The sequence below is a fragment of the Equus quagga genome, chromosome 2 (genome assembly GCF_021613505.1).
Source record: "Equus quagga isolate Etosha38 chromosome 2, UCLA_HA_Equagga_1.0, whole genome shotgun sequence".
Lineage (NCBI taxonomy): Eukaryota > Metazoa > Chordata > Mammalia > Perissodactyla > Equidae > Equus > Equus quagga.
In genome coordinates this window covers 109,717,315-109,744,704 of record NC_060268.1, presented here as the reverse complement: position 1 = coordinate 109,744,704, position 27,390 = coordinate 109,717,315, and the positions used below count along the sequence as shown (strand labels likewise).

General features: G+C 39.7%; 1 protein-coding gene across 2 annotated transcripts in view; it reads right to left on the bottom strand.

The window, feature by feature from the left end:
* Positions 1–27,390, bottom strand: part of TBCE (tubulin folding cofactor E) — a 68,601-nt gene that overhangs the window by 17,251 nt on the left and 23,960 nt on the right. For both annotated transcript variants that reach the window (XM_046652960.1, XM_046652959.1), the window contains 3 exons: positions 13,826–13,910; positions 5,572–5,757; positions 675–763 (listed from right to left, as the gene is read on the bottom strand). In XM_046652960.1, coding sequence (XP_046508916.1) covers positions 675–763; positions 5,572–5,757; positions 13,826–13,910 — 360 coding nt within the window. The remainder of the gene's footprint in view (positions 1–674; positions 764–5,571; positions 5,758–13,825; positions 13,911–27,390) is intronic.

Here is a 27,390-nt window from a genome sequence, read left to right as displayed (position 1 = left end):
CCCAACGTTGGCGTCTCCTTAAAGATTAAGCATCTTTCTTTAGGCTGGGAACCGATTGCGGCGCTCATCTGTGACCACCCCCCCCCCCAGCCTGAGGCAACACACCTGCCACCCCGTGGCGTTCACTGGGACAGCAGACCTATCTGTCGTTTCCATCAAGCGCTGTGCTGGCAGAGCGGCCTCGTGACTATTGTAAAAGGGACATTTCAATCCCATGTGAAACACCCCGTTTGGGGGTATATAACCACTATGTGCACCCCACTTCTTTGGTGCCCTTTCTTCCTTCAGGAAGAAAGGCCCCGGGCCATGGTTCCTCATAAAGCTTTGTTTAATTTTCTCTTGCTATTCTGTCTCATGTGAATTTAATTCATTCTCCGGCCAGAAGAACCCACATATGGGAAGAGGAAATGTCCTCCTCCCCTACAGGCTGAAGGCAGACACCGGCCAGGGCTGCCCCCTTTTAAGGAGCCCCATCCAGAAACTTCCAGTTTACATCTCATTGGCCAGGGTAAGTCACAGAACCTCAGCTGAAAGCAAAGTGACTGCCCCAGGTGAAACTGAGTTAGAAAGAAAGTCAGAGAGGACGGACATTGGGTGGGACACGAGCAGTGTCTGGCACAAGGTGTCAAATCCGAAGTCGGATCCCAGTAAGGAGTTATCACTGAAAAGGATACGAGGACACGCTCTGGCAATTCCTCCTTTGTCACCAGCGCCGTTTACTGCACAGTTCCTCAGAGAAATGTCTTCCAACTTGTTCAGCTGACTGCACGAAAAACACATAGTTCACATGTATACATAACATGTATGCTATTCACTGGCCCTTTAAAAAATTAAAAAGCACTTCAGAAATATAAAAAGGTACCAAAAATAACAAATATCAGTATCCACCACCCAACTTAAGAAACAAAGCATGACCAAAAAAAGAAAAATAAAAGAAAGCAAGCATTACAAACATTACAAATATAACTGAAGCCCTTCGTGTCCCTTTCCACAACACATCCCCTCCTCTACTCCCACAGTGACCAGAATACTCACGTTTGGTGTTTATTGAATCTTAAGCATTTAATAGCTTCACTATATACGTCCATATCCCTAAACAACCACAATATTTTTGTATATTATCAAACTTGATATAAATGGCATCCTACTGTATATATCCTCCTGCAACTTACTATTTTCCTCAAGAATATACTGGTCAGCAGTGAGACTCAGCCATAGTGACACGTGTACTCTATTCTAGAACATTCACTTTCACATCTTCTGGTTTTTTACTATATGAGTAGAGCACAATGAATTTATTTACTGCTCTGTTGACATGTCGATTACTCCCCACAGTGCGGGAGTAAACTATGGTCTACTTCCCGCCTCGCTTGTGAAAGTCTCTCTAGGGACACAGCCTAGAGAGCGCGCATCTCCAGCTTCAACAGATACTCTCAGAAGCCACTTTTTAAGTGTTAAGAATCTATGTTTTCTATTCATTAAAAGAGCCCAGGGGCCAGCCTGGTGGCACAGCCGTTAAGTGTACATGTTCCACTTTGGCGGCCCAGATCCCAGGTGCGGATATGGCACCGCTTGCCAAGCCATGCTGTGGTAGGTGTCCCACATATAAAGTAGAGGAAGATGGGCATGGATGTTGGCTCAGGGCCAGTCTTCCTCAGCAAAAAGAGGAGGATTGGCAGCAGATGTTAGTTCGGGGCTAATCTTCCTCAAAAAAAAAAAAGAAAGAAAAGAGCCCACGTCTTACATCGCCTAAAGAGTGTCTAGAACACAGAATTTGGAGCCAGACTGCCTTGGTTCAAATCCCAGTTCCCCCACCTCCTTTGGCCTTGGGTGAGTCAATATCTCTGTGCCTCAGATTCCACATCTTTAAAATGCTATGATATACACCCATCTTCATAGCAGCATTACTCACAGCAGCCAAAGGGTGGAAGCAACCCAAGGGTCCATTGACAGAAGAATGGAAAAACAAAATTTGGTATATACATAAAATGGAATATTATTCAGCCTTAAAAAGGAAATTCTGACACATGTTACAACATGGGCGAACCTTGAAGACATTATGCTAAGTGAAATAAGCCAGTCTCAAAAGAACAAATACTGTATGATTCCACTTATACAAGGTACCTCGAGGAGTGAACTTCATAGAGACAGAAAGTAGAATGTTGGTTGCCAAGGGCTGGGGAGAGAGGGTAATAAAGATCTGTTTAATGGCTACAGAATTTCAGTTTGGGAAGATGGAAAGGTTCTGGAGATGGATGGCGGTGACGGTTGCGGAATAATGTGAATGTAGTTAATGCTACTGAACTGCACACTTAAAAATGGTTAAGATAGTAAATTTTGTGTTGTGTGTATTTTACAATTGTGTCAAATGCTATGATAATTTAGTGAGTTAGTATTTGTGAAACTCTCAGAATACTGCCTGACATACAGTAAGTTATTTTATAAGTACTCATAAAAATAAACATAAAACTGACAATCTTGGGGGAAACACTAAGGTCAAAATGCAGGGCACCAGCTGTCACAATCATCAGAGACTAAGGGGAAAGGCAGCTCAAAGTTCTAGGGCAGAGGCTCCCAAACCTCTCAGTTCCCAGGGCGCTGGGTGTTTCAGCAACTTTTTCACAGTGCCAAAAGAAACACCTCACAGTTCCATTTAGTGAATACCTTAACAGTCATTTACGTCCCCTCGACTTAGTGTCTGGGGGGCACTGCACACCTTCCCAAACCCTGGAATCAGATGGACACCACCACCTCCATGTCCCGTGCCATGGTTTTCAGGAGATACTTGCTTTTTATCACAGCAATCACCACAAACCCAGCTCGGGAGGGAGAGGACACCATCGAAAGGGCCTGCGAGAAGATTGTGAAACTGTGAACTACTTCAGACTGGCAGTGCACGCCGTGTCCCACAGATGTCACTGTTTCCCTCTAACGGTTAAAATCTCCTGTGTGCCCCAGCAAGTTCTCTGCAGTGCCAGGGGAAACCCTGCTACAAAGTTTAGGGACTCAGGTCTCAGTACAGACACCACTCCAGAGCTCAGCCTGCTTCAAGAGCAATCATACATAATGATTTTTATTTGTTTTTGATTCCTTTATTCTAAGTCTTCTCTCAGTGGTATAAACTCAAAGCTGGTCAGCTGGATATTATTAAGGAGATAATACAATGGCCTAAAGCAGAGGTTTCCATCGCTAACAATGATGACTACCAGGCACTGCGGGATCTCACTTGTTACAACAGGTCTAACAGCTTAGGTATTACTTTGTAAATGAGGAAACAGGCTTAGAAACGACAGGTAACTAGCTCTAAGTTGTGTCAGAACCCAGCTTGACTGACTCTAACATTGGGTCTTTTCCAAGAAAGACACTAGCTAATTACTGAACGCAATAATACGCAGGTAGTAGGGTCATTCACCAGAAAAATCCAGGAGTTATGCAGCTGTTCATCAAGTAGGGGAGGAATATCTGTTTGCAATTCTGTTTGCAAAATCTGTTGTTAATATTCACAGAGCCCTTGGTGTTCTCTGAAAGAGATTAACCAATAAGGGAAAAAAGCGCCTCTTTTAAGGTAAAAGATATATAAATATTTGCATTTTCAGTGGAAAAAATAAAGCAAAGAGCTCTACCCCTATGAAGCACAGTTCTTCTAAATCCACGTAAATCAGTAGGATAAACAGCAAAAGCCATTCAGGATAGTTCTCTCTTGGTGGTGGCACTGGTCGTGACTTTCTTTTGTTCAATTTATATTTCCTAAAATCTCAACAATGAATGTCTATTCTTTTGTGATTAATAAACAGTCAAGTTGTTGCTTTTTTTAAAATCTTGATTTATCCTGAGTTGTACTGTTTGTTTGTTCGTTTCTTTGTTGTGCTGAGGATGATCCACCCTGAGATAACATCTGTTGCCAATCATCCTATTTTTGCCTGAGGAAGATTTGCCCTGAGCTGACATCTGTGCCAGTCGTCCTCTATTTTGTATATGGGATGCCACCACAGCATGGCCACCACCAAGTGGTGTAGGTCTGTGCCTGGGAACCAAACCCGGCCTGCTGAAGTTAACCACTAGGCCAAGGGGCAGGCCCCACCAGTTTCTTCTTTTTGTAGGCAGATTAGCCCTGAGCTAACATCTGCTGCCAATCCTCCCCCTTTTGCTGAGGAAGACCGGCCCTGAGCTCACATCCATGCCCATCTTCCTCTGCTTTATATGTGGGACACCCACCACAGCATGGCTTGCCAAGCGGTGCCATGTCCACACCCAGGATCCAAACCGCTTTTTTTTGTTGTTTTTGAGGAAGATTAGCCCTGAGCTAACTACTGCCAATCCTCCTCTTTTTGCTGAGGAAGAGTGGCCCTGAGCTAACATCCATGCCCATCTTCCTCCACTTTCTATGTGGGATGCCTACCACAGCATGGTTTTGCCAAGCAGTGCCATGTCCGCACCCGGGATCCAAACTGGTGAACCGAAGAGGCACACGTGATCTTAACTGCTGTGCCACCAGGCCGGCCCCGAGTTTCCTTTTTTTAATGCTGGTCATCTATGCCAAAAAGCGGAAGTATCACAAAATGAATTTATTCTTCAACATTATACACCATGTGCATTTTAATTTTTGTACTATGTTAAATCCTAATAACAACAACAGCAACAAAAAGATAGCAAAGAAATTTACTTTGAACCAAACCACAGTTTAGTTCTCTTATTTTAAAAACAAAGGAGAAGACTGCCGGCCTATGCCAAGTGGCTTCAAATCTACTCTCCACGGTGGCCACCAGGGGTCACCACTAGGACGCGTCATCCAAGTCAGGGTCAACCACCACAGCACTGACCATCACTAAAGCGGCGTAACCTGGGAGGTCTCGTGGCGTTGTGAGTGCTTCTGTGTGGATTTCAGCTCCCCTCTCTCTGATTCAGTTCATCAGAACGAGCAGGGAGCCTCTGCACAATTACCGTGTACAGAGAGTTTCAGGGAACAGAGAACATTCGGACTCAGCAGTTGTAAAATGCATTATTAGTGCCCCTCAGACCGCTACATACTAATTTGGGATACTTCTTAAAAGCAAGAGCCCACGGTATTCTGATTCAGTAGGTGTGGAACCAGGATTCTGCATGTTTCAAAGGTGCTCCAGGTGGTAAGCGTGCACAGCCCGAGATGGGAACGACTCGGCACTAGATGGTGCCGTGTGCTAGGGCACAGGTAACAACTCAGACCTCTGTCTCCATTTCTGACTTATCATCCAGCGAGAAATGTCACCATGAAATAGAAAAGGACCAAACTGTCAACTTTAGTTACTTAATAATCGGTCATACAAGATAGTATGGTATAAATACTAATAACGGGCAAATCAATGTTTTAATACCAATCTAGAAAAGTCCAACATCCCTGTGCTAACAAAAGGATTTTAATTTCCCTGAACACTCGATCCCCAGATGCCTCTGATTTCAGTTTGCTGTTTGCGCAGAAAGGATAGAGCAGTTTGGGAGCAAAGTTCTGGGTGTCAACATACAGTGAGGTGAACTTAAACCCTGCGCCTTGATGAAACTGTGAAAGCCAGCCCCACCATTATCCATTCCACTTACCTTTGCCGTTTTATAACAGAGTCAAAACCAACAGTTTGCACAGTTCTATTTCCAATTGTAACAATTTGCTCTTTGCCGTCTTCCTCTGGTCCATCTTCTAACACGTAACGGTTCTTAAGTGCAGTAAGAAAGTCTACTCCAAAATTCACTTTGTTTGGACGAATAAAGGATCCTCCTGTTGGGTGCCTGGAAAAGGAGGGAAATAATCATCCACGGGGACATTTAAATAAGGTGACACATGCAAAACTCCTTTCTAAACTGTCAGTCTGCCACAAACATAAAACATCTGCATTTACAAATTTGTTTACAAACATAGAGGCAAATAGAAGCAATCAATACATTTAAAAAGAAAGAAAAAATATCATCCAAGAAATGGCCATAAAGGCAATGTTCTGAAGGTTTTCAAAATTTTCTGTATGCTGAAAAATCAAAATCAGCATAAAAGGGAAAATAATATACTAAAAAAAATGTATAATCAATATGATTGATCATAAAGGGTTGTGAGCTTATGCAAGTGCATAAAATCCCAATAGGTAAACAGACAAGAAATATGGAACAGATAATTCGCATAAGAGGAAACAAAAATATTAAATCCCTGGGGGAAAGTTTTACTTTGCCAATGATTAAGAAATGCAAATTCAAATAACGAAACTATTTTCAACAAAACTGGCAGAAAATAAAGAAAAAATCATAACACCTCAAAGACTGCAAGGTCAGCTTTGTTTTTGATTGTGTAATCATGCTCCTGAGAATCTGTTGGCAGGCAATAATTTTGAAACAAAAACAAAATTCCATTTTACAAAGATTCTGTATAATAGTTTGGAAATCATTAAAATGCCCAGTGGATATAAACTATTGAGTAAACCAGACAGATGACTCATTAAAAAATTCTAGCTATAACACTTAATAAGATTACTCACAAAATAATGTTGAGATTTCTAAAAGTTGAAACAGACTGTACACGACATAACTACAGAGCAATTCTATTTATAGACAGACAAAGTTTAAATAAGGACAGAAAGAAATGAAAACATTTGGGGTTAACAGAATTATGCACAATATCTTTTAAACGATAACTTAAACCTGAACTAAATACAGTTTAGCAGCTTAACTATGGAGCTGAAATAGCCACGTGGGAAGAGTTCTACAGAAATATAGGGTATTTTACCACAATCTATATTCAGGTTCTATAGCAATTTTTAGTAATGATCTCCAGCAGGATTTAATGGAAATATTAATTATATTGCTGTATGTAATGACCACTCTGTCAGGCTTTCCAAGAGATTCAAAATAGGTCTTTAGACCCATTGAATTTCAGCATTACATCATAGCAACGATACCTTATTTTCAGGGAAATCTAAGTATCACCTATAAAACAGTTGTAAATGTTAATGTTATCTGATCACTTTAGAGAATAAATGACGAAACATATGAATTTCCAAAAATTCTATTATAAATACTATTTCAGCTTACAACCTTTAACTCTTAAACCTTTCTAGAAGTCACTGTAATTACAAAGGATGAAAACTAATATTGATGATAAATTTTGTCAATATAAACAGATAAAGTTTTTTCTGGGAAGTGGGTCTATAGAGATGACCAGATGGTGAAAGAACTTGTGATCCGAAAAAGTCAGAAGTGATGCCACAGGCAAGAAGTGGCCTGGAGGTCATTAGAACCCCAGAGACTGTGGTCCTAGAAGCCACAATTGTATCCAGTGCTATGAAGGCCTGGAAGGTGACAGCTGAGGCTGGCCAGCGAATCTAGCAAACGGAAGGTAACTTGGTGGGAGCAGCTGTGGGGGAACAGTAGGCAAAAGCCTGATGGGGTGAGTTCCAGAGAGTGAGAGGACAGTGACCACAGACTGTGCCCATCAAGGGCACAAGACAAAGAAGATGTGAGATGTGTGTGTATTTATATATGTGTGTGTGTATGTGTATATGTGTGTATCCAATAGTATTCCACACACAATGGAATACTACTCAGCCATAACAAAAGATGAAATAGTGCCATTTGCAACGACATGGATGGACCTTGAGGGTATTATGCTAAGCAAAATAAGACAGAGAAAGACAAACGCTGTATCATTTCACTCATATCTGGAAGATAAAGAAACAAACAAATACATAGTTACAAGAACAGATTGGTGGTTACCAGAGGGGAAGAGGGTGGAGTGAGGGCGAAAGGGGTAAAGTGGCATATATGTATGGTAACGGATTAAAAACTAGACTCGGTGGTGAACATGATGCAGTCTATACAGAAGTGGAAATATAATGTGGTACACCTGAAATTTACATAATGCTATAATCCAATGTAAAGTCGATAAAATTTAAAAAATTTAGTTTAAAAAGACTAATAATACCAAAGATTGGCAAGGGAAGGAAGCAACTGGAACTTTCACACGTTGCTAGTCAAAGAGTAAAATGTACTCTGGAAAACAATCGAGTAATTTTTTATATAGTTAACCACACACCTACCCTGTGATACAGCAATGCCACTTCTATACATTTACCCAGGAGGAATAAGGACATATGTCCACACAGAGAACCTACATGAATATTCATATTAGCCAAAAACTGGAAAAAACTCCAACAAAGGCCATTAACAGATAAATGGATTAAACAAATTGTGGCATATTCATTCATGGAATACCACTCAGCAACAAAGGGGATGAACTACTAATGAGCTACATGCGACAGCAAGGAGGAATCCTCACAGACGTCATGATGAACAAAAGAAGTCACACACACAAGGGCGCACACTGTACGATTCCATTTATGCAAGTTCTAGAAGAGGCAACACTAATTTACGGTGACAAAAATCAGAATAGTGGCTGCCTCCAACCTTGAGGGAGACTGAGAAGGGACACGAGGGGATTCTCTGGGGAGAATATCCTATATCCTGAGATTGGTACACGGATTTCACAGGTGGATGCGATTGTCAAAACTCATCCAATTGTATGTTTATAATCTATGCATTTTATTGTATGTAAATTACACCTCAATTGATATAAAAATATTATGTATTTAAATAAAAAAATAAGTTTGAGAGCGCAAATTTTAAAATTAGGACATTTATAATAAATGAGAAGGCAACAACGCAAAACAAATGCCATGGTTTTCACTTCTGTCCTAAATTTTTAAAACAGTGGTAATGAACAATTCAAGGAGAGATCTTTGTTGCTGTGTAGTTTGGCTGCAGGCAGATGAAAGGAGTTAGGAATGGTGCTGGGTAGTTGCTAAGTAGATGCCATGCCCTTTACAGATCAAAGGAGAACATCAAAGATCAGTGTCCTCTGAAACATTCCTGGCAGGTTTCTTAGAAAACAAAACAGCCCAGCAAATAATGAAAAATGCTGGCTGAATGAGTGCCTCTCGATAACAATAAATCTCCAGAGAGAAGCTAATAATTCACATAGACTCCCTGAGATTCTAGATTAATATCAAGATGTTGCATTCAAACACTGAAATTCTGAACTCTGTCTAAAGAGAAAAACTTGGGAGGGGGGAGGGAGTGGCGGCAGGAGAGTCCAAATTTATTTCTCTCGTAAGCATTTGGCTTGTTCAAGTTCCTCCCTGCTCTGCCCACCAATTACAGATGCTGCTAGCAAAGAAAATCCTGACCATGGCTTTGCAGAAATGGAAGACTCTCAGGAAGCCCTGTAATCGAGATTCAGGCTGCCCTACATCCCCAGGAGGGTTGTCAGAATTCAGGATGCCCAGCTAAATCTGAACTAGCCAATCATTCTTCAATATAAGTATGTCCCATGTGTGTCCCATACTTATACTAAAAAATTATTTACTGTTTATCTGAAATCCAAATTTCACTGTGCATTTTTTATCTTTATTTGCTGAATCTGGCACTACTACTCAAAGGTAAAGGATCCCCAACAGATTCCAAACTCCCATAGTAAGCATCTTTCTGGTTGGGGCTCTACGTGCTGGGAAAGGCTGGGTCTCTGAGGAGTTTCTGATAAATGTCGTTCGTCTTGATACCCTGTTAGTTACAGGCACATGTAGAGCCTTTTCAGTTCATCATGAGAGGAGGAATGTTCACTTTCATTCACTGTACATTGCTGTAATAGCTAAAGAATTGACTTGGTAACTCATTTTCCCCACAGAAAAACAGCCCAGTAGATAAGCGTCTTTTTGCAGACTGCTTCTGAGCGACACAATTTTTATTTTGCCCTGATTTGTGGGAGGCTTTCAAAAATGAAATCTCTCTCTTCAGCTTGCAGAGACATGCCTTGCCTGTACACTATCAGCACATTTAGTGATTTAAAAAAAAAAAAATTTCTCTAACACTTTACACCATACCAAAAGGACATTTTATACTGATCCGTTAACGCTCATTCAAGAACCTCAAGACACTTTACAACAATATGATGACACACACAGGATGAGTAAATCAAGGGACTTCCTTTTTTTTCTCCCCCTGAGGAAGATTTGCCTGAGCTAACATCCGTTGCCAATCTTCCTCTTTTTGTATATGAGCTGCCACCACAGCATGGCCGCTGACAGACGAGTGGTGTAGGTCCATGCCTGGGAACCAAACCGAGGCCGCTGAAGTGGAGTGCGCCAAACTCAACCACTAGGCCACTGGGGCTAGCCCAAGGGACTTCCATTTTTTAAGTTATTTAGTATTATGGACACAGTCTAGACAGTATGTCCCCTCTGATGCCAAGCACTAAAGTTAGATTCCATTCACTAGTAGAGAAGAAAAGTCACACTGTACGCTTTCTTCCTTACCGGAAAAGAGAAATCATATAATTGCTTGGAAAGAGAACACTTTAAATAAAAGCTGAGTGGTGGAATACTGACCCACACAGCTCTGTTTAGAGTATACTCTCTAGTTGAGGTTGAAAGAAAAAAACTGGCACTCACTCTGCTCTCCAGGGACAAGGTCGAGAGAACTTCAAGGTTGATGACCCCTAACTGAGCCTCTCAACTCCTCAAAAGACGAGACGGAGAACAGAAACACCTGGGAAAGACACTGATGACTGCTTCACAGCCATGAATCTGGGATAAACTTGTCAACTACTATTAATTGATAGTGTCACAAATTTTAATTATCATAATAGCTCAGGAGATTGCCATATTTACCTTAGGTTATAATAAGAGGAAAGATCAGAATGAAACTAAAGAGTGACATGAATTATCAAAACTCACGTTTAGAGGGGCTTTATGAGCTGGTCTGGTCCACTCCCTAATCCTCTTCTGACAGTGTCACACCAACTATTCAAGAAGAAAAAATATCTACCCTATTTTTAGAGACCTACAATGAAGAGGAGTCCACAGCCAGGATTTTAGCTCAACTCCAGTTTTTCATGCTATATTCATAACCCATTACCACATCTGGTCATCCTGAAAGATATTAATAACACCTGTCATAACCACCTCAAAGAATCAGAATAAGGAACAAACATGATAAAATACAGAAACACTGCAAGCTAACTGTAAAAATGTTTATTCCCTGGGTTAAGGCTATATTCTTCTTTAAGGTCACTGTTAAAATGGAGGTTAGCCCCTTGCAAATGTCATTCTACTCCAAACTGGAGTCTCGTGAGATTAACATGAACTGAACTGGTGGGAGGAAAAATCCACTGTGAAGAATGTATGCCATGAGCTGGGCCTTGAAAACCACACTGTCTATTCTAAAGTTTTGTTGCCGAGAGTCAAGACCTAACCCCCACAGCAGAGTATCACCCTACCCACCCGGGATGCTGGGAGACCCCAGACGCTGAGCTCAGCAAGCATCCCACTCAATATACCCCGATATCCTTTGCTTCCAGTACAAAGGATAGCCAGGTAACTTTTAAAAGATTTATGTGCCAAAGTGCATAACTACATTCTTATATATCTAACACACTATCAGCCATTTGCTATTAACATGCTTCTGAAGAGATGGGAATCCTAGTTCTGCTATAATATGACAACTTCTGATTCATATTATTATTATTTTTTTTTTGAGGAAGATTAGCCCTGAGCTAACTACAGCCAGTCCTCCTCTTTTTGCTGAGGAAGCCTGGCCCTGAGCTAACATCCGTGCCCATCTTCCTCTACTTTAATATGTGGCATGCCTACCACAGCAAAAGTCATCAGGGCCAATCTTCCTTACCAAAAGAAAAAAAAAGCATTAGGCCGGCTCTGTGGCCAAGTGGTTAAGTTTGCACGCTCTGCTTCGGCGGCCCAGGGTTTCACCAGTTCAGACCCTGAGTGCAGACATGCCACTGCTCATCAGGCCATGCTGAGGTGGCGTCCCACATGTCCCAACTAGAAGGACCTACAACTAAAAATAAACATCTACGTATTTGAGGGCTTAGGAGAGAAAAAGGAAAAATAAAATATTTTTTTTAAAAAAAAGACTCCAGTGAATTTCTCAAAAAGGAAGAAGTATATATGACTTCTTGGTAAGAGATCTGAATTAGCTTAATAAAAAATACACATGGTGTAATCTGTTTTTCCTGATTTAGAGATTCTAAGATATTGGTATAATCTTTACTAGTTGAAGTCATGTTCCAATCAATACCAATATAAGCATTAATAAAGGACAAGGCAATTCCTTTAGTCTAGACCAGCGGTTCTCCACCACATCAGACCCAAAGCTCCCTTTATTACTGCCCCCAAAATCTTCTGAAACCTAATTCATAGATAACATTACCCACCCATATAGGATTTTAAAGTCGACAAAATGCTCGTTTCTATGAAATGAAAGAAATTTATAATAATATGTATTTCAATATGCAAATGCTCAGCCATGACTATTCAAGAAGACACAATGAAGGAAGGAAATGCTTATTCCAAGGATCAGAAAGCAAATGTTGTGTCTAGGCCCCTGAACTGAGGCCTCCCATCAGCACTTCAGGGCAAATCCCAGATCTGCTGGGACTGAATCAAGTCTTGATTTTTCTGCTCAGAGTAACCAAGACTGAAAATATCACCATATCCAGAGACCATTAAGGACCATGTAATGGGGACCTGCCCGGTGGCGCAGAGGTTAAGTTCGCACGTTCTGCTTCTCGGCAGCCGGGGGTTCGCTGGTTTGGATCCCCGGTGCGGACATGGCACCGCTTGGCATGCCATGCTGTGGTAGGCGTCCCACATATAAAGTAGAGGAAGATGGGCACGATGTTAGCTCAGGGCCAGGCTCCCTCAGCAAAAAAGAGGAGGACTAGCAGTAGTTAGCTCAGGGCTAATCTTCCTCAAAAAAAAGAAAAAGAAAAAGAACAAAAGGACCATGTAATCATGGACAATTTGGGCAGAAGAGGGAAGTGTGCTGGGGCAGGCTCCACAGGAAAAGTTCCTCCACTGGAGGTTTTGTGAGGTCACGGTCAGGTAGTAAGGGATCAACAGGCCAGGCTAGGAAATTTCCATTTCCACACCTCCTTAAACACACAAAGTGCTCCCTCCATCCTCCACGAACTCTTGACAGATTCTGAGCTGGCCCCATTCCACGTCTGCCGTCACAGCTGGCGTGTTCCTAGGAATATGCTGCTGCTTCTATCCTGACTTCTAAATGTACCAAACGGTGGACTAGGAAATGTATTTTGTTATTATCTAATTTTTGCCTTCATTTTAGAGGTTGGTAAGTTTAGTCTCGTTCAGAGTCATAAAGATTGCTAAAAGTAGAGTTGGAGGCCCCTTCATTTCCAGGCCAGGATTGTGTTCACTCTACCACATTTAAAGAAAATAAGCTTAATATTAAGAGATCCTTTTGAGAAACTGAAACCTAAGGAAAACAAACAACAGAAATTTAAAAGATAGACTCTGCCTGAAATTCCCCACCGTCCTTTTCAGAGCTTCACGCAGTTTCTCTGAAATCAAGCAGTTAAAAAGATTAGTAGATATGCAATATAATGGGTAACTCTTTTCATGACAAAAGGTTTTTTTAACGGTGGCCTAGCATTCCACTATTTGGATGTTCTGCATTTTGTTTAATCGACTGCTTCTTATTGGATATCTAGGCTATTTCTTTTTTCTATTATTCATTTAATGGATTTTAAATTATTAATGAATCAATGAGAAAGGTTTATATTCATCCAATTAAAAAAAACTGTCAAAGGATAAAAACACAAAAAGGACAAAGAAAGCCACCCCATTTGTAAGGTTAAGAGTCAGAGTTTTAAAAACAGGAAAAAAACTCTACACACAGAATTGTCTTTTTAGAATACACCAAGAGTCAACCATTTCTTCTTCTTTATTCAACTATTAAATATTATCCTAAATAACCATGCAGATTCATAATGAAAAATTACCTGCATTTAAAATATACAGTCCCTTCATGGCTTCCATCATGCTTTCCTCTCTCGGGATTGTCCCATTCCACTCCTAACCAGAATCCTAGCAGAATGAGAAAAACCAAATGAGCAATAAATGATGACAGAGATAATGCTCCATTTTTCTGCAAGCAAATACAGTTTGCAATAGAAACCATATCACACAGACACAACTGGGGGAGAAAGAAATGTCTTTGGGAAGGAACAAGTTAACCTTAGACTCAGGACTTCAGTCACCAAATACAATAGCATATTTGGCTTAAAAAACCAACAAAAACAAAAATCACAATTTAGAAAACAACAATGCCTTAAATTTATTGAGCACTTACTAAATGACAGAAACTCTTATTTGCATTATCTCATGTTATCCTTACAACAATTTCATCTTTGTAAAGGAAGTATTATTATCCTCTTTTTACCAGTTCCTGGACAAACACACATTTTTTTGAGTCCTGGTCTAGTAATCTGCTTTGCATAAAATAAAATTCTCTCTATATACAGTATTCTTATTCAATAAAGGTAAAATAACTTGCCCAAAGTCACACATCTTCAAATTCAAGTCATTCTAACTCTAGAAGTCAAAACTTACCCATCATACTATGCCATCTTTTTTTTATTATTGAGTTCATAATAGTTTACATCAACGTAAGATTTCAGTTGTACGTTATTTCTTGACGGTCACCACATAAGTGCTCCCCTTCACCCCCTGTGCCCACCCCCCACCCCCCTTCCCTGGTAACTGAACTGTTTTCTTTGTCCATGTGTTTGTTTATATTCCACATATGAGTGAAATCATGGTGTTTGTCTTTCTCAGACTGGCTTATTTCACTTAGCATAATTCCCTCCAGGTCCTTCCATGTCATTGCAAATGGGATGAATTTGTCTTTTTTTATGGCTGATTCATATGATGCTATCTTTAATTCATATCTAATATTTGCATAGCACCTTACAGTTTTTAGAGCATTTTCTTTATCTTCTCTCCTCCCTTATGTTATGTATACAGCACTGTGCTAGGTGCAAAAATAATTAAGACAGAGAGTTTCACATCTGAATCTATCTTCCTGCTGAGAACAACTAGAAAAGCTGGATAAACTATTTTTAAAAGTCATTTTACACAAACTAGGATGGTCAATGTCAAAAAACAAAACAAAACAGAAAATAACAAGGGTTGGCAAGGATGTGAAGAAATTGGAACTCTTCTGCATTGCTGTACTTAATACCACTGAATTACTACTTAAAATGGTTAAAATGGTAAATTTAGTTATGTATAATTTACCACAATTTAAAAAATAGGCATACACATAAAATGTCTCTTTGAAAGCACCAAGAGCTAACAAGGCAGTGAAGAATTACAAAGCTAATACTCGGGAGAAGAGGGAAACCCAAAGGCTTGAACTAAACTTTTAGAGCAACTTTTTCCCCTTGAGGCATCTGCTGATTCTGGTAGAAAAAGCTGAAAAACTAAAAAGCTGACGAGAGCTTTGGACAGATTTGAAGTGCTAAGAGATCAATACTGAAACTCATAGCCTCTTGGGAAGATGGAGATCGCTGAGCAACTTTCTAGGTTTGTGCTGGGGCTTGAAATGCCTTCATCCCAAGAGTAAGGAGGAACCAACTCTAAAGAGACTGGCCCTTGTAGAGATGGAAGGCCGACTCGAAATCATCTCATTCCCAGACTCGTTTAGAGCGGTCTGGGATTGCTACTGACCCTCGCCATCTGCCAGAGGAAACTTTAGTCCTCTCTGGAGGAAGACAACACCACGGAAAAGTTCAAACTGTAATTTTTCATAATCAGTATCTGGCACTCAAACAAAAATAACCAAGCATAGAAAAAGATAAGACTATATGAAAACCAAGAAAAACAACAGCCAGCAGAAATAGATCCATCAGGCATCTGCAAAGCGGAGTTTTAACTATGTTTAATATTTTCAAGAAAACAAAAGATAAACTTGAGAATTTCAGCAGAAAATTTAAAAACTATGTTTTTAACACGCTAAATGGAAATTCTGGGACTGAAAATTTCAATAATTCAAATTATAATCCAATGGATAGAATTTTACAACAGATTATATGTAATGAGGGAAAAAAACAGGTCTGAAAAAAATATATACAGAAGGAAGCACAGTGACAAGTGATGAGAAACACAAACTAGGGTATAAAAGACATAGAAGATACAATGAAAAGGTCTACCATATCTATGACTGGAGTCCCAAAAAGAAAGTAGAGAGAGATCATGGAAGAAGCAATCTTTGAAATACGACTGAGACTAATGACTAATGACTAATGACTGAAAACAAAACTAAGGAAAGCCATCAAGCCACAAATTTAAGAAGCTCTAAGAACAACAAATAGTAAAAATGCAAAGAAAACCACACCCAGGGATATTATAGTAAAATTGCCACATACGTAAGACAAAAAGAAAAATCTTAAAATAGCTCAGGATAGGGGAGAGGAAACAGATTATCACCAAAGGAGAACGACCAGACCAAAAGCTGACTTTTCCATAGAAACAGCAAAAGCAAGAAGACAAATGAATGATATCTTCAAAATACTGAAAGAAAATAATGGTGATCTGGAACACTGTAATTGGTGAAAATATCCTTCAAAAAAGTGAAGGCAAACAAGGGGCTCTGAATGAACAAATCCATCTTGAAAAATAAGAATAAAGTCAGAGGACTCACACTTTCCATTTTCAAAACTTACTACAAAACTGCTGTGATCAAAACAATGTGGTACTGGCATAAAGTTAGATATATAGAATTGAGAGTCCAGGAATAAACCCATACATGGTCATTTGATTTTGAACAAAGGTTCCAAGTCCACTCAAAGGACAGCGTCCTCAACAAATAGTGCTGAGACAACTAGATATCCACATGCGAAAGAATGAATTTAGACTCCTACCTCACATCATATATGAAAATTAACTCAACACAGATCAACAACCTAAGTATAAGAACTAAAATATAAAACTCTTAGAAGAAAACTTTGAGGTAAATCTTCATGACCATGGATTTGGCAATGGATTCTTAGATATGACACCAAAACACAAGCAACAAAAGAAAAAATAGATAAATTGGACTTCATAAAAATTAAACACTTTTGTACATCAAAGGACATTATCAAGAACGAGAAAAGACAACCTATAGAATGGGAGAAAATATTTGTAAATCACAAACCTGATAAGGGCTTAATATCTAGAATATATAACAAAGTCCTAAAACTCAACAGCAAAAAGACAACCCAACTGAAACATGAACAAAGGACTTGAATAGTCATTTCTCCAAAGAAGATAAACAAATGGCCAATGAACCCATGAAAAGATGCTCAACATCATTAATCATTAGGGAAAGGCAAATAAAAACCACAATGAGATACCACTTTGCACCTACCAGGATGGCTATAATCAAAACAATGTAAAGTAACAAGTGTTAACAAGGATGTAGAGAATTTGAAACACTCATACACCACTGGTGGGAAGGTAAAATGGTGTTGCCACTGTGGAAAACAGGTTGGTGGTCCCTCAAAAAGCTAAAGAGAATTATCATACGATCTGGCAATTCTACCTATAGGTACATAAACAAAAGCACTGAAATAGGGACTCAAACAGATACCTGTACACCATTATTCACTGCAGCATTACTTACAATAGCCAAAAGGTAGAAATAACCCAAATGTCCATCAACACATGAACAGAAAAACAAGATGTGATGTACATACAATGGAATAGTATTCAGCCATAAAAAGGAATGAAGCCCTCACACATGCTACACGGATGAACTTTGAAGACATCATGCTAAGTGAAATAAGTCATCCCAAAAGGATAAATGCTGTATGAGTCTACTTATATGAGGCACCTAAAGTCGTCACTATTTAACTGTACACTTAAAAATAGTTAAGATGGTAAATTTTACTTTATATATGTTTTACCACAAATAAATAATTTAAAATGTTAAAATGGTTAGAGGAGAGGGAGAGATGAATAAGCAAAGCAGAGAGTCTTTAGGGCAGTGAACCTACTCTGTATGTTACATGTCATTATAAATTTGTCCAAAACCCATAGAATACATGACACTGAGAGCGAACTCCAATATGTCCACTCATCTGCTGATGGACACTTAGGTGGTTTCCACATCTTGGCTATTGTAGATCATGCTACAATGAACATGGGGTTTACATATGTTTTTGAGTTAGTGTTCTCGTGTTCTTTGGATAAATACCGAGAAGCGGAATTGCTGGATCATATGGTAGCTCTATTTTTAATTTTTTGACGAACTTCCATACTGGTTTCCATAGTGGCTGCACCAATTTACATTCCCATCAACAATGCCCAAGGGCTCCCTTTTCTCCACATCCTTGCCAGCATTTGGTATCTCTTTTTTTAGCCATTCTAACAGGTGTGAGGTGCTATCTCATTGTGGTGTTGATGTGCATTTCCCTGATGATGAGTGATGTTAAGCACCTTTTCATGTACCTGTTGGCCATCTGTATGTCTTCTTTGGAAAAACGTCTATTAAGATCCTCTGCTCGGTGGTGGCTGAGTGGTTAAATACACCTGCTCTCCTTTGGTGGCCCAGGGTTTCACTGGTTCGGATCTTGGGCACCAGCATGCCACCGCTCATCAAGCCATGCTGAGGAGGCGTCCCACATAGCACAACCAGAAGGACCTACAACTAGAATATACAACTATGTACTGGGGGTTTGGGGAGAAGAAGGAGGCAAAAAAAAAAAAAGATTCTCTGCTCATTTTCTAATCGGATTTTTTTTTTTTTTGCTATTGAGGGTGAGTTCTTTATGTATTTTGGATATTAACCCCTTATTAGGTATACGATTTGCAAATATTTTCTCCCTTTCCACTTTGTTGGTGGTTTCCTTTGCTGTGCAGAAGGTTTTTAGTTTGATGTAGTCCCACTTGCTTATTTTTGCTTTTGTTCCCTTTGCTTTTGGTGTCATCTCATGTAAACTATGGACTTAGAGTGGTAACAATCTATCAACATAGGTTCATCAATTGTAACACATGACCCAGTCTGGTAGGGGATGCTGCTAATGAGGGAGACTATGTATGTGTGAGGGCAGGAGGTGTACAGGAAGTCTGTGCACATTTATCATTCAGTTTTGCTGTGAACCTAAAACTAGTCTAAAAAATAAGGTCTATTTTAATAAAAACTGGCACCTGAGCTAACATCTGTTGCCAATCTTCTTTTTTTCTTCTTCTTCTTCTCCCCAAACTCTCCCAGTACATGGTTGTATATTCCAATCGTAGGTCCTTCTGGCTTTGCCACATGGGACGTCACCTCAGCGTGGCTTGATGAGTGATGCCATGTCTGCACCCAGGATCTGAACCAACGAAACCCTGAGCCGCTGAAGCAGAGCACACAAACTTAACCACTCGGCCATGGGGCCAGCCCCAATAAGGTCTATTGTAAAAAGGTTAAAATGGTAAATTGTATGTTATACATATTTTATGACAATTTAAAATGTTAATGAAAAAATGGTCAAAATGGCAAATTTCATGTTTTATATGTATGTAACCACAATTTTAAAATTAAGAAAAATGAAGGCAACATAAAGGCAATTTCAGCAAAGAAAAATTCATAGGGGTGATCCTCAAGGAGAAAGAAAATTATCCCAGATGGAAGCCTGAGGCTATAGAGGGGAATGAAGGGCAACAAAAAAGTAAATATATGGATGAATTAAACTAATATTGACGATATAAAGTAATAATAATTTCAGCTCTTTGGGTTTAAAACATACCTAGATTAAAATATCCCACACGAGTTAGGAAGTGGGTGAGTGGAATCAGTGTTCCAGTGTTCTAAGGTCTTTGCATGAGTCAGGAAGAGATAAAGTTACTAATTTTTATTAGACTTTTTTTTTTGGTGAGGTAGATTGGCCCTGAGCTAACATCCATGCCAATCTTCCTCTATTTTATATGTGGGATGCCACCACAGCACTGCTTGATGAGCAGTGTGTAGGTCTGCACCCAGGGTCCAAACCTGCAAACCCCAGGCTGCCAAAGAGGAGCACATAAAGTCAAAGATGCATGTTTTAATCTCTAGAGTAACCAGTAAACAATAAAAAATGTATAACTACCAAATTAATATAGAGGAAAAATAAAATAAGAAACAAAGAACAGAGCATAGGCAAGACAAATAGAAAGCAAATAGTAAGATGGTAGATAGAAACCCAAATTATCAACAATTAAGTGAACCAAAAATGGACTAAAGGTTGTGATTAAAAGACAGTGTGCAAAACCATTGTTGGATTTGATAGGGATTGCACTGAATCCACAGATTGCTTTGGGTATTATTGACATTTTAACAATATTAACTTTTCCAATCTGTGAACATGAGATGTCTTTCATTTATTTATGTCTTCTTAATTTCTTTCAGCAATGTTTTGTAGTTTTCATTGTACAAGTCTTTCTCCTCCTTAACCTCTTTGGTTAATTTAATTCCCAAGTATTTTATTCTTTTTGATAAATATACAATGGAATATTATTAAGCCTTAAAAACTAAGGAAATTCTGACACATGCAACAACATGGATGAACCTTGAGGACATTATGGTAAGTGAAATAAACCAGTCACAAAAGGACAAATATTGTATGATTCCACTTACACAAGGTGTGTAGAGTAGTCAAATTCACAGAGACAGAAAGTAGAGGCGGTTGCCAGGGAGCGGCGAGAGGGAGAATGGGAAACTATTCTTTTTTTTTTATTTTTCTATTTTTTGAGGAAGATTAGCCCTGAGCTAACTACTGCCAATCCTCCTCTTTTTGCTGAGGATGGCTGGCCCTGAGCTAACATCCATGCCCATCTTCCTCTACTTTATACATAGGATGCCTACCACAGCATGGCTTCTGCCAAGCGGTGCCATGTCCACACCCAGGATCAGAACCTGCGAACCCCAGGCTGCTGAGAAGGGGAACGCGTGCACTTAACTGCTGTGCCACTGGGCTGGCCCCATGGGAAACTATTATTTAATGAGGACCAAGTTTCAGTTCAGGAAGTTAAAAAATGTTCTGGAGATGGATGATAATGATAGTTGCACAACAGTATGAATGTACCTAATGCCAATGAACTGTACACTTAAAAACGTAAATTTTATGGGAGCCAGTCCCCTGGCTGAGTGGTTAAAGTTCCACGGGCTCCACTTTGGCAGCCTGGGTTCATGGGTTGAGATCCCAGGTGCAGACCGACTCCACTCATCAGCCCTGCTGTGGTGGCGATCCACATTTAAAACAGAGGAAGACTGGCACAGATGTTAGCTCAGGGCTAAACCAAAATAACTAACTAACTAACTAAATAAATAAATTTTGTTATGTGTATTTTACTACAACAAAAAAATAAATAAAAACGCAAAGACTGAAATCACAGAGTAGGTTCTCTGAACACAACAGTGGAATTCAGCTGGAAATTAATAACACAAGTTCATCAGAAAATCTTCATGTTTAGAAAGTAAGTAATATCATTCTAAATTACCTTGCATCAAAAAAGAAAGCATAATATAAATCAGAAAATATTTTGAGCAGAATGATAATGAAAATACTACATATCAAAATTTGCGGACTGCAGCTAAAAGTTGCATTTGAGAGAAACTTATAGACTTAAATTTATATGTTAGACAAAAGATTGAAAATAATCAGCTGTCTCAAAATGTTAGGGGGAGAAAAAACAAGCAGATTAAACCTACAGAAAGTAGAAGGAAGTAAATAAGAAAGAGCAAAAACTGACAGGATAGTAAAATAAATAAGACAGTTCCTTGCCCCCACACATCTTCAAGTTTTCTAACAGGGATAGATGTGTAAACTAACAGTCACTACACAAAGAACAAATCTGGTATTAAAGTAGGTCTGCATGTTATGGCAGCACAGATAAGAAGCCAGGTAATATTGCTGGGGTGGTGTATGACACAGGGAAGTAGTAACATTTGAGGTAAACACTGAAGGGAAAATAGCTGAGGCAAGACAGTGAGAGTTCACGACCCGTTTAGGGAACCTCAAAAAATTCAGGGTAGCTAGAGCTCAGAGTGTTGCAGGGGCACAGGGCAGGAGAAGAAGACAAAAGACCTTAAAAGAGGCTGAGCCCTAATGTAAAACTCTTGTACAACACGGAGAAGAGCCTGAACTTTATTTACCCTGCTTCCCCCCAGAGCCCTATTTAACAAGCTTGGAGAGATACACTGAGAGAGCTCAACTCTAAAGATAAGAAACTAAAGCTCAGAGAAAATGTGAGACTTGCTCAAGGGAAAACTGTTTCTCTAACCTCACAACACTTCTGACCCTGGATGTGGGTTCTCCCTCACCAAGCAATTCTCCAATTCTTGCTGGACACAGACTGCGTGTCCTGCAGTTTAACTCGATTCTGTACCAACTGCTCGGAGGTATGCAGACCCCACAGGTTAGGGGCTCAGTCCCACAAGACTGTCCCCACTTCAGATGCTAGTCACAAGTCCCAGGTTGTCACTTGTACTTCTCACCAACTGGTTATAAATCATGAATTTCCACATCCCTTCCTCAGGTTTGATAATTTGCTAGAACGCTCACAGAACTCAGGGAAATACTTACTTACATTTACCGGTTTATTACAATATAAGGATATAATACAGGCTACAGATGAATAGCTAGATAATGAGGTACAGATGGTGAGATTCAGAAGGGTCCTGAGTACAAGAGCCTGTCCCTACAGAGTTTGGGGGGCCCCACCGTCCCAGCATGTGGATGTGCTCACCAACCTGGAAGCTCTCCAAACCCTGCAGTTTAGGGATTTTCATGGCGACTTCAGCAAGTAGGCATGATTGATAATTAACTCAATCTCCAGTTCTACCTCCCTCCCTGGAGGATGCGGGTGGGGCTGAAAGTTTCCAGCTCCTAACTGTGGCGTGGTCTCTCTTGTGACCCGTCCCCACCCTGAAGCTATCCAGGGGCCCCAGCCACCAGTCTTTCATTAGCATACAAAAGACACTCATCATTCTGGAGATTCCAAGGGCCTTAGTAGCTCTAGTGTCAGGAACTGGGGCCAAAGACCAAACATTAAAACAAAAGATGCTCCTAGCACCCCTATCACTTAGGAAATTACATGGCTTTTAGGAACTCTGCGTCAGGAACTCAGGGCAGAGACCAAATATATATTTCTTATTATGTCATACTTGCCCAAAGAACACAGCAAAAAAGGACCAGGCCCTGTACTAGCGCGCATACAATTCTTTTGTGTCCTAATCCACTTTTTGTCAGATAAAGGCCATTATATAAGAAAAAAATACAATTAATGTTATTTATCATAGAAACTATCTGAATGAGTTAATGGACATTACCAAGAAGAAAGCACAACACAAGGCCACTCTTTCACATGACAAAGAACAAGTCACTTCTCAAGCTGACACAGGTGGAAAGAGAAAGGCCAATATGCAATTGTGATTAGCCGAACTCTGATGAAGAATATCTATTGTTTGGCAACCTTTTACCCAGGAGCCAGTCCACTAAAGATAGGGTAGCAAGTACAAAAATCAGCACAGGGAGACAGCAGACAGAAGTGGTAGCTGGGCAGACTACCCCGTCAGTCATGTCCCAACACTGTAAGATCCAGGCTTTTCTGCCTTGTGCATGCCATGAGTGATAAGAACCTGCCTAGCCTCAGTCTAGTAAATTCAAATCCTCAAATGACTGAAGCAGACACTGGAATAGAGGTTTATTTATACAATGATAAATAAAACTGTCCACATAAACCTAAATATTCTGGCCAACATGAGTAGTTTATTCTCTCCCTAGACATCAAGATACAGCAAAAACCAACTGCAATCATACCCAACTTCACTGAAATCACAAGAATTAAAAATAACAAATCCAATCATCCAGCAATTACACTTCAAATGAGATGAAAACTTACGTCCTCGACAAAAGCCTGCACACACATGTTTATCGCAGCTTTATTTATAATTGCCTAAACTTGAAAGCAGGGTAAAACTGTTGTACACCCAGACAATGGAACATTATTTAGTGCTAAAAAGAAATGAGCTGTCAAGCCATGAAAAAGACATGGAGAAAACTTAAGTGCATATTACTAAGTGAAAAAAGCCAATCAGAAAGGCTACATATTGTATGATTCCAAGTATATGACATTCTGGAAAAGGCAAAAGTATGGAGACAGTAAAAAGATCAATGGTTGCCAGGGCTTAGCGGGGAGGAAGGGATGAAGAGGAGGAGCACATGGGATTTTTAGGCCAGGGAAACTATTCTGTGTGATAGTGTAATAGTGGATACATGTTATTTACATTTGTCCAAACCCATAGAATGTACAACGCCAAGAGTGAACTCTAATGTAAATGATGGACTTTGGGTGATAATGATGTGTCAGCATAGGTGCACCAATTGTAACAAATGTGTCACTCTGATGGGGGATGCTGATAGTGGGAGAAGCTGTACATGTATGGGGTTGAGGGGTATATGGGAACTCTCTACTTTCTGCTCAATTTTGCTGTGAACCTAAAACTGCTCTAAAAAATAAAGTCTGTTTTTAAAAAAAAATAACTATTCCATATGATCCATATATTCTACCCATCTAAACAGACTAATACAAGGAGCCACATCATAATCGGAAGATTGCTTGGTGAGCATGAAATACGAACTAGAAGAGTTCAATAAATGGAATATTGAATGGTATTTGGCAAAAACATCTAGATCCCTCTATCTCACAAGTCAGGGACCTTCACAATAGCATAGGAGTTACTTCAAGTCCACTGGCTGTAACTCCTGGATCCATCGCCACACTAGGGCTGCGCCAGGGATCCAGTTCTTTTGCCTCACCCCTGAGAAGTCCAAGACGGGCACTGCCAACATCTGCCTTGGTGAGCCTTTTGCTCCTTGCCTTCCTGGGCTGACCGACTCCTGAGATAACCAACACTTTCCTTTTTCTTAGATATATAACTACATTCAAGTCTCCCAAGGCTGAGAAATTCAGAGAATCTTCCATCCCCATTAAGTGATGTTGATAATCCGATTCATTCTAAGCACCTGCTTCAAGCCTCTAAATACCGACAACGGGTTGTAGCTGAAACAAAGTCAAGGTTTCAGTACTCCAGCAGCTGGACACATGTCACTACAAGGTTAGTCTAAAAAACCTCAGGCTCTGAAATTATGGAGTAGGTTGTTTTCAGCACTACCCTAGGAACATTCTAATGCCACCTGGACACAGCCTCTTGTTTTTGTAATCTGTACTTTGAGAATGTCCTTAAAAGATGTGCAATAACTTACAATTAAAAAAAAATTTCAGAGAAAACAAAACTGTGTACCAGAAGATCAAAAGCCATTAATACAAACAAGAAAGGGAAGTGGGGAGCATAAGAAGCATTAAAAGAGAAGAGAATAACTGAAAAAACAGCAATGAAGTATAAAACATAGGTCTGAGCTTCCTCGTAGCAAGAAAAAGAAGATGCAGTTCTCTTGACCAGTATGGTCACATGTCGCATAACGACATTTCAGTCAATGACGGACCACAAATATGACAGTGGTCCCATAAGATTACAATGAAGCTGAAAAATTCTTATCGCCTAGTGACATCGTACTTCTCGTAACGCATTACTCACGTGTTTGTGGGGATGCTTGTGTAAACAAACCTTCAGGTCCTTCCGGAGGTACCCCAGAGGAAGGCACCGCTATTAGAGGAGATGACGGCTCCATGCATGTTACTGCCCCGAAGACCTTCCAGTGGGACAAGATGTGGAGGCAGAAGACAGTGATATTGATGATCCTGACCCTGTGTAGGCCTAGGCTAAGGTGTGTGTTTGTGTCTTAGTTTTTAACAGAAAAGTGTAAAAAGTAAAAAACACTAAAAAATTTTTTAAATAGAAAAAGCTCATAGAAAAAAGATATAAAGAAAATATTTTTGTACAGTTGTACAACATGTTTGTGTTTTAAGCTAAGTGTTATTACAAAAGAGCTGAAAAGTTAGAAAATTTTAAAGTTTGTAAAGTAAAAAAGTTACAGTAAGCTAAGCGTAATTGATTATTAAAGAGAGAAAGAAATTTTTTAAAAACTTAGTGTAGCCTCAGTGTCCAGTGTTTGTAAAGTCCCAGGCCTTCACATTCACTCACCACTCACTCACTGACTCAGAGCAACTTCCAGTCCTGCAGCTCCATTCAGGGTAAGTGCCTACACAGGGGCACCAGTTTTTATCTTGTATACCACATTTTTACCATATCTTTTCTATGTTTAGATGTGCCCTTGTGTTACAGTTGCCTACAGCATTCAGGACAGCAACATGCTGCATAGGTTTGCTGCCCAGGAGCAATAGGCTATACCATAGAGCCTAGGTATGTAGTAGGCTACATCATGTAGGTTTGTGTAAGTGCACTCTGTGATGTTCGCACACAACAAATTCACCTAACACCACATCTCAGAATGTCATTAAGTGATACATGACTGTGGTAGAAACATCTCAGTTCATTAGAAGAAAACCTTTTTTCCCTGCCTCTGAGCTAACAGTAATGTGTCACAGGATCGCTTATATAAGGGGCATAGAATAAGATAATGAAGGACACATCACACCTGATAACATCTTCATAACATATTCACTGGTGTTCCACAAGCGGCTATGTCTTAACTCAAGCCTCAGTCAGAGCTCAGGATAGAAAGCTTCGTTTTGTAAATGCAGTTACACAAAGGAATAAAAACGGAACCATTCTCAAAGTGGGGCATCAGAATTGTCTAGGGAACACGTTAAAAATGAAGAGTGCTGGACCATAACTCCGACTGACTAAATTAGAAGCTCTGGGTGTAGAGCCTGAGGATTTACACTTTTAACAAGGACCCCAGGCACACTGCTTTAGACTTCCCTTCCTACACAGATGTTATCTCAGCTAGGTTTCTAATTACAGTTAAATGACAGCAATTTCAAACTGAAGTCACTTAAAATAAATTGGAGAACAGCTATTCTATATGGCTAATCCTAGATATAAGGCACATGGTGATAAGGATAATGGTTTAATCTGACTATTAAAAGCACACTTTCTGGCACTAAGGGCCATAAATTATAGATTCTTATATTTATTACATCAATTTTCTGCCAGATAACAATGCAGTATCAAGCTCTAATAAAAATCAATATAATCTGATGATTTTCCCATAGATGGAAATTAAGTGACCTGAGAAAGGAGTACTTTTTCCTAATTCACAGTAACAACCATAACAGCAAAAACAATAATAATCTCTAACATTTAAAAAGTTCTTACTTCCTGTCAAGCACAATTCTAAGTGCTTTATATATATAAATTCACTGAATCCTCATAACAACCCTTTGAGGTAGAGGGCCACCCACTTTGACACAATTGTGGGCTACAGAAATACCACTAACTTGCAGGAGCAAGAATTCTCTCTCAGGAAGCAACCCCACACCTGTTCAAAGCCTCAAACAAGTACACACCCAAATACCAAATTTTTTGCACCATAAAGTATGGAAGAGATGACTGGGGGCCTAAAACACTTTAAGTTAAAAATTACCAAAGGGCTATTTCTCCTATAATAAAATCTGCAACAAATTTTAAGCAGAGCTA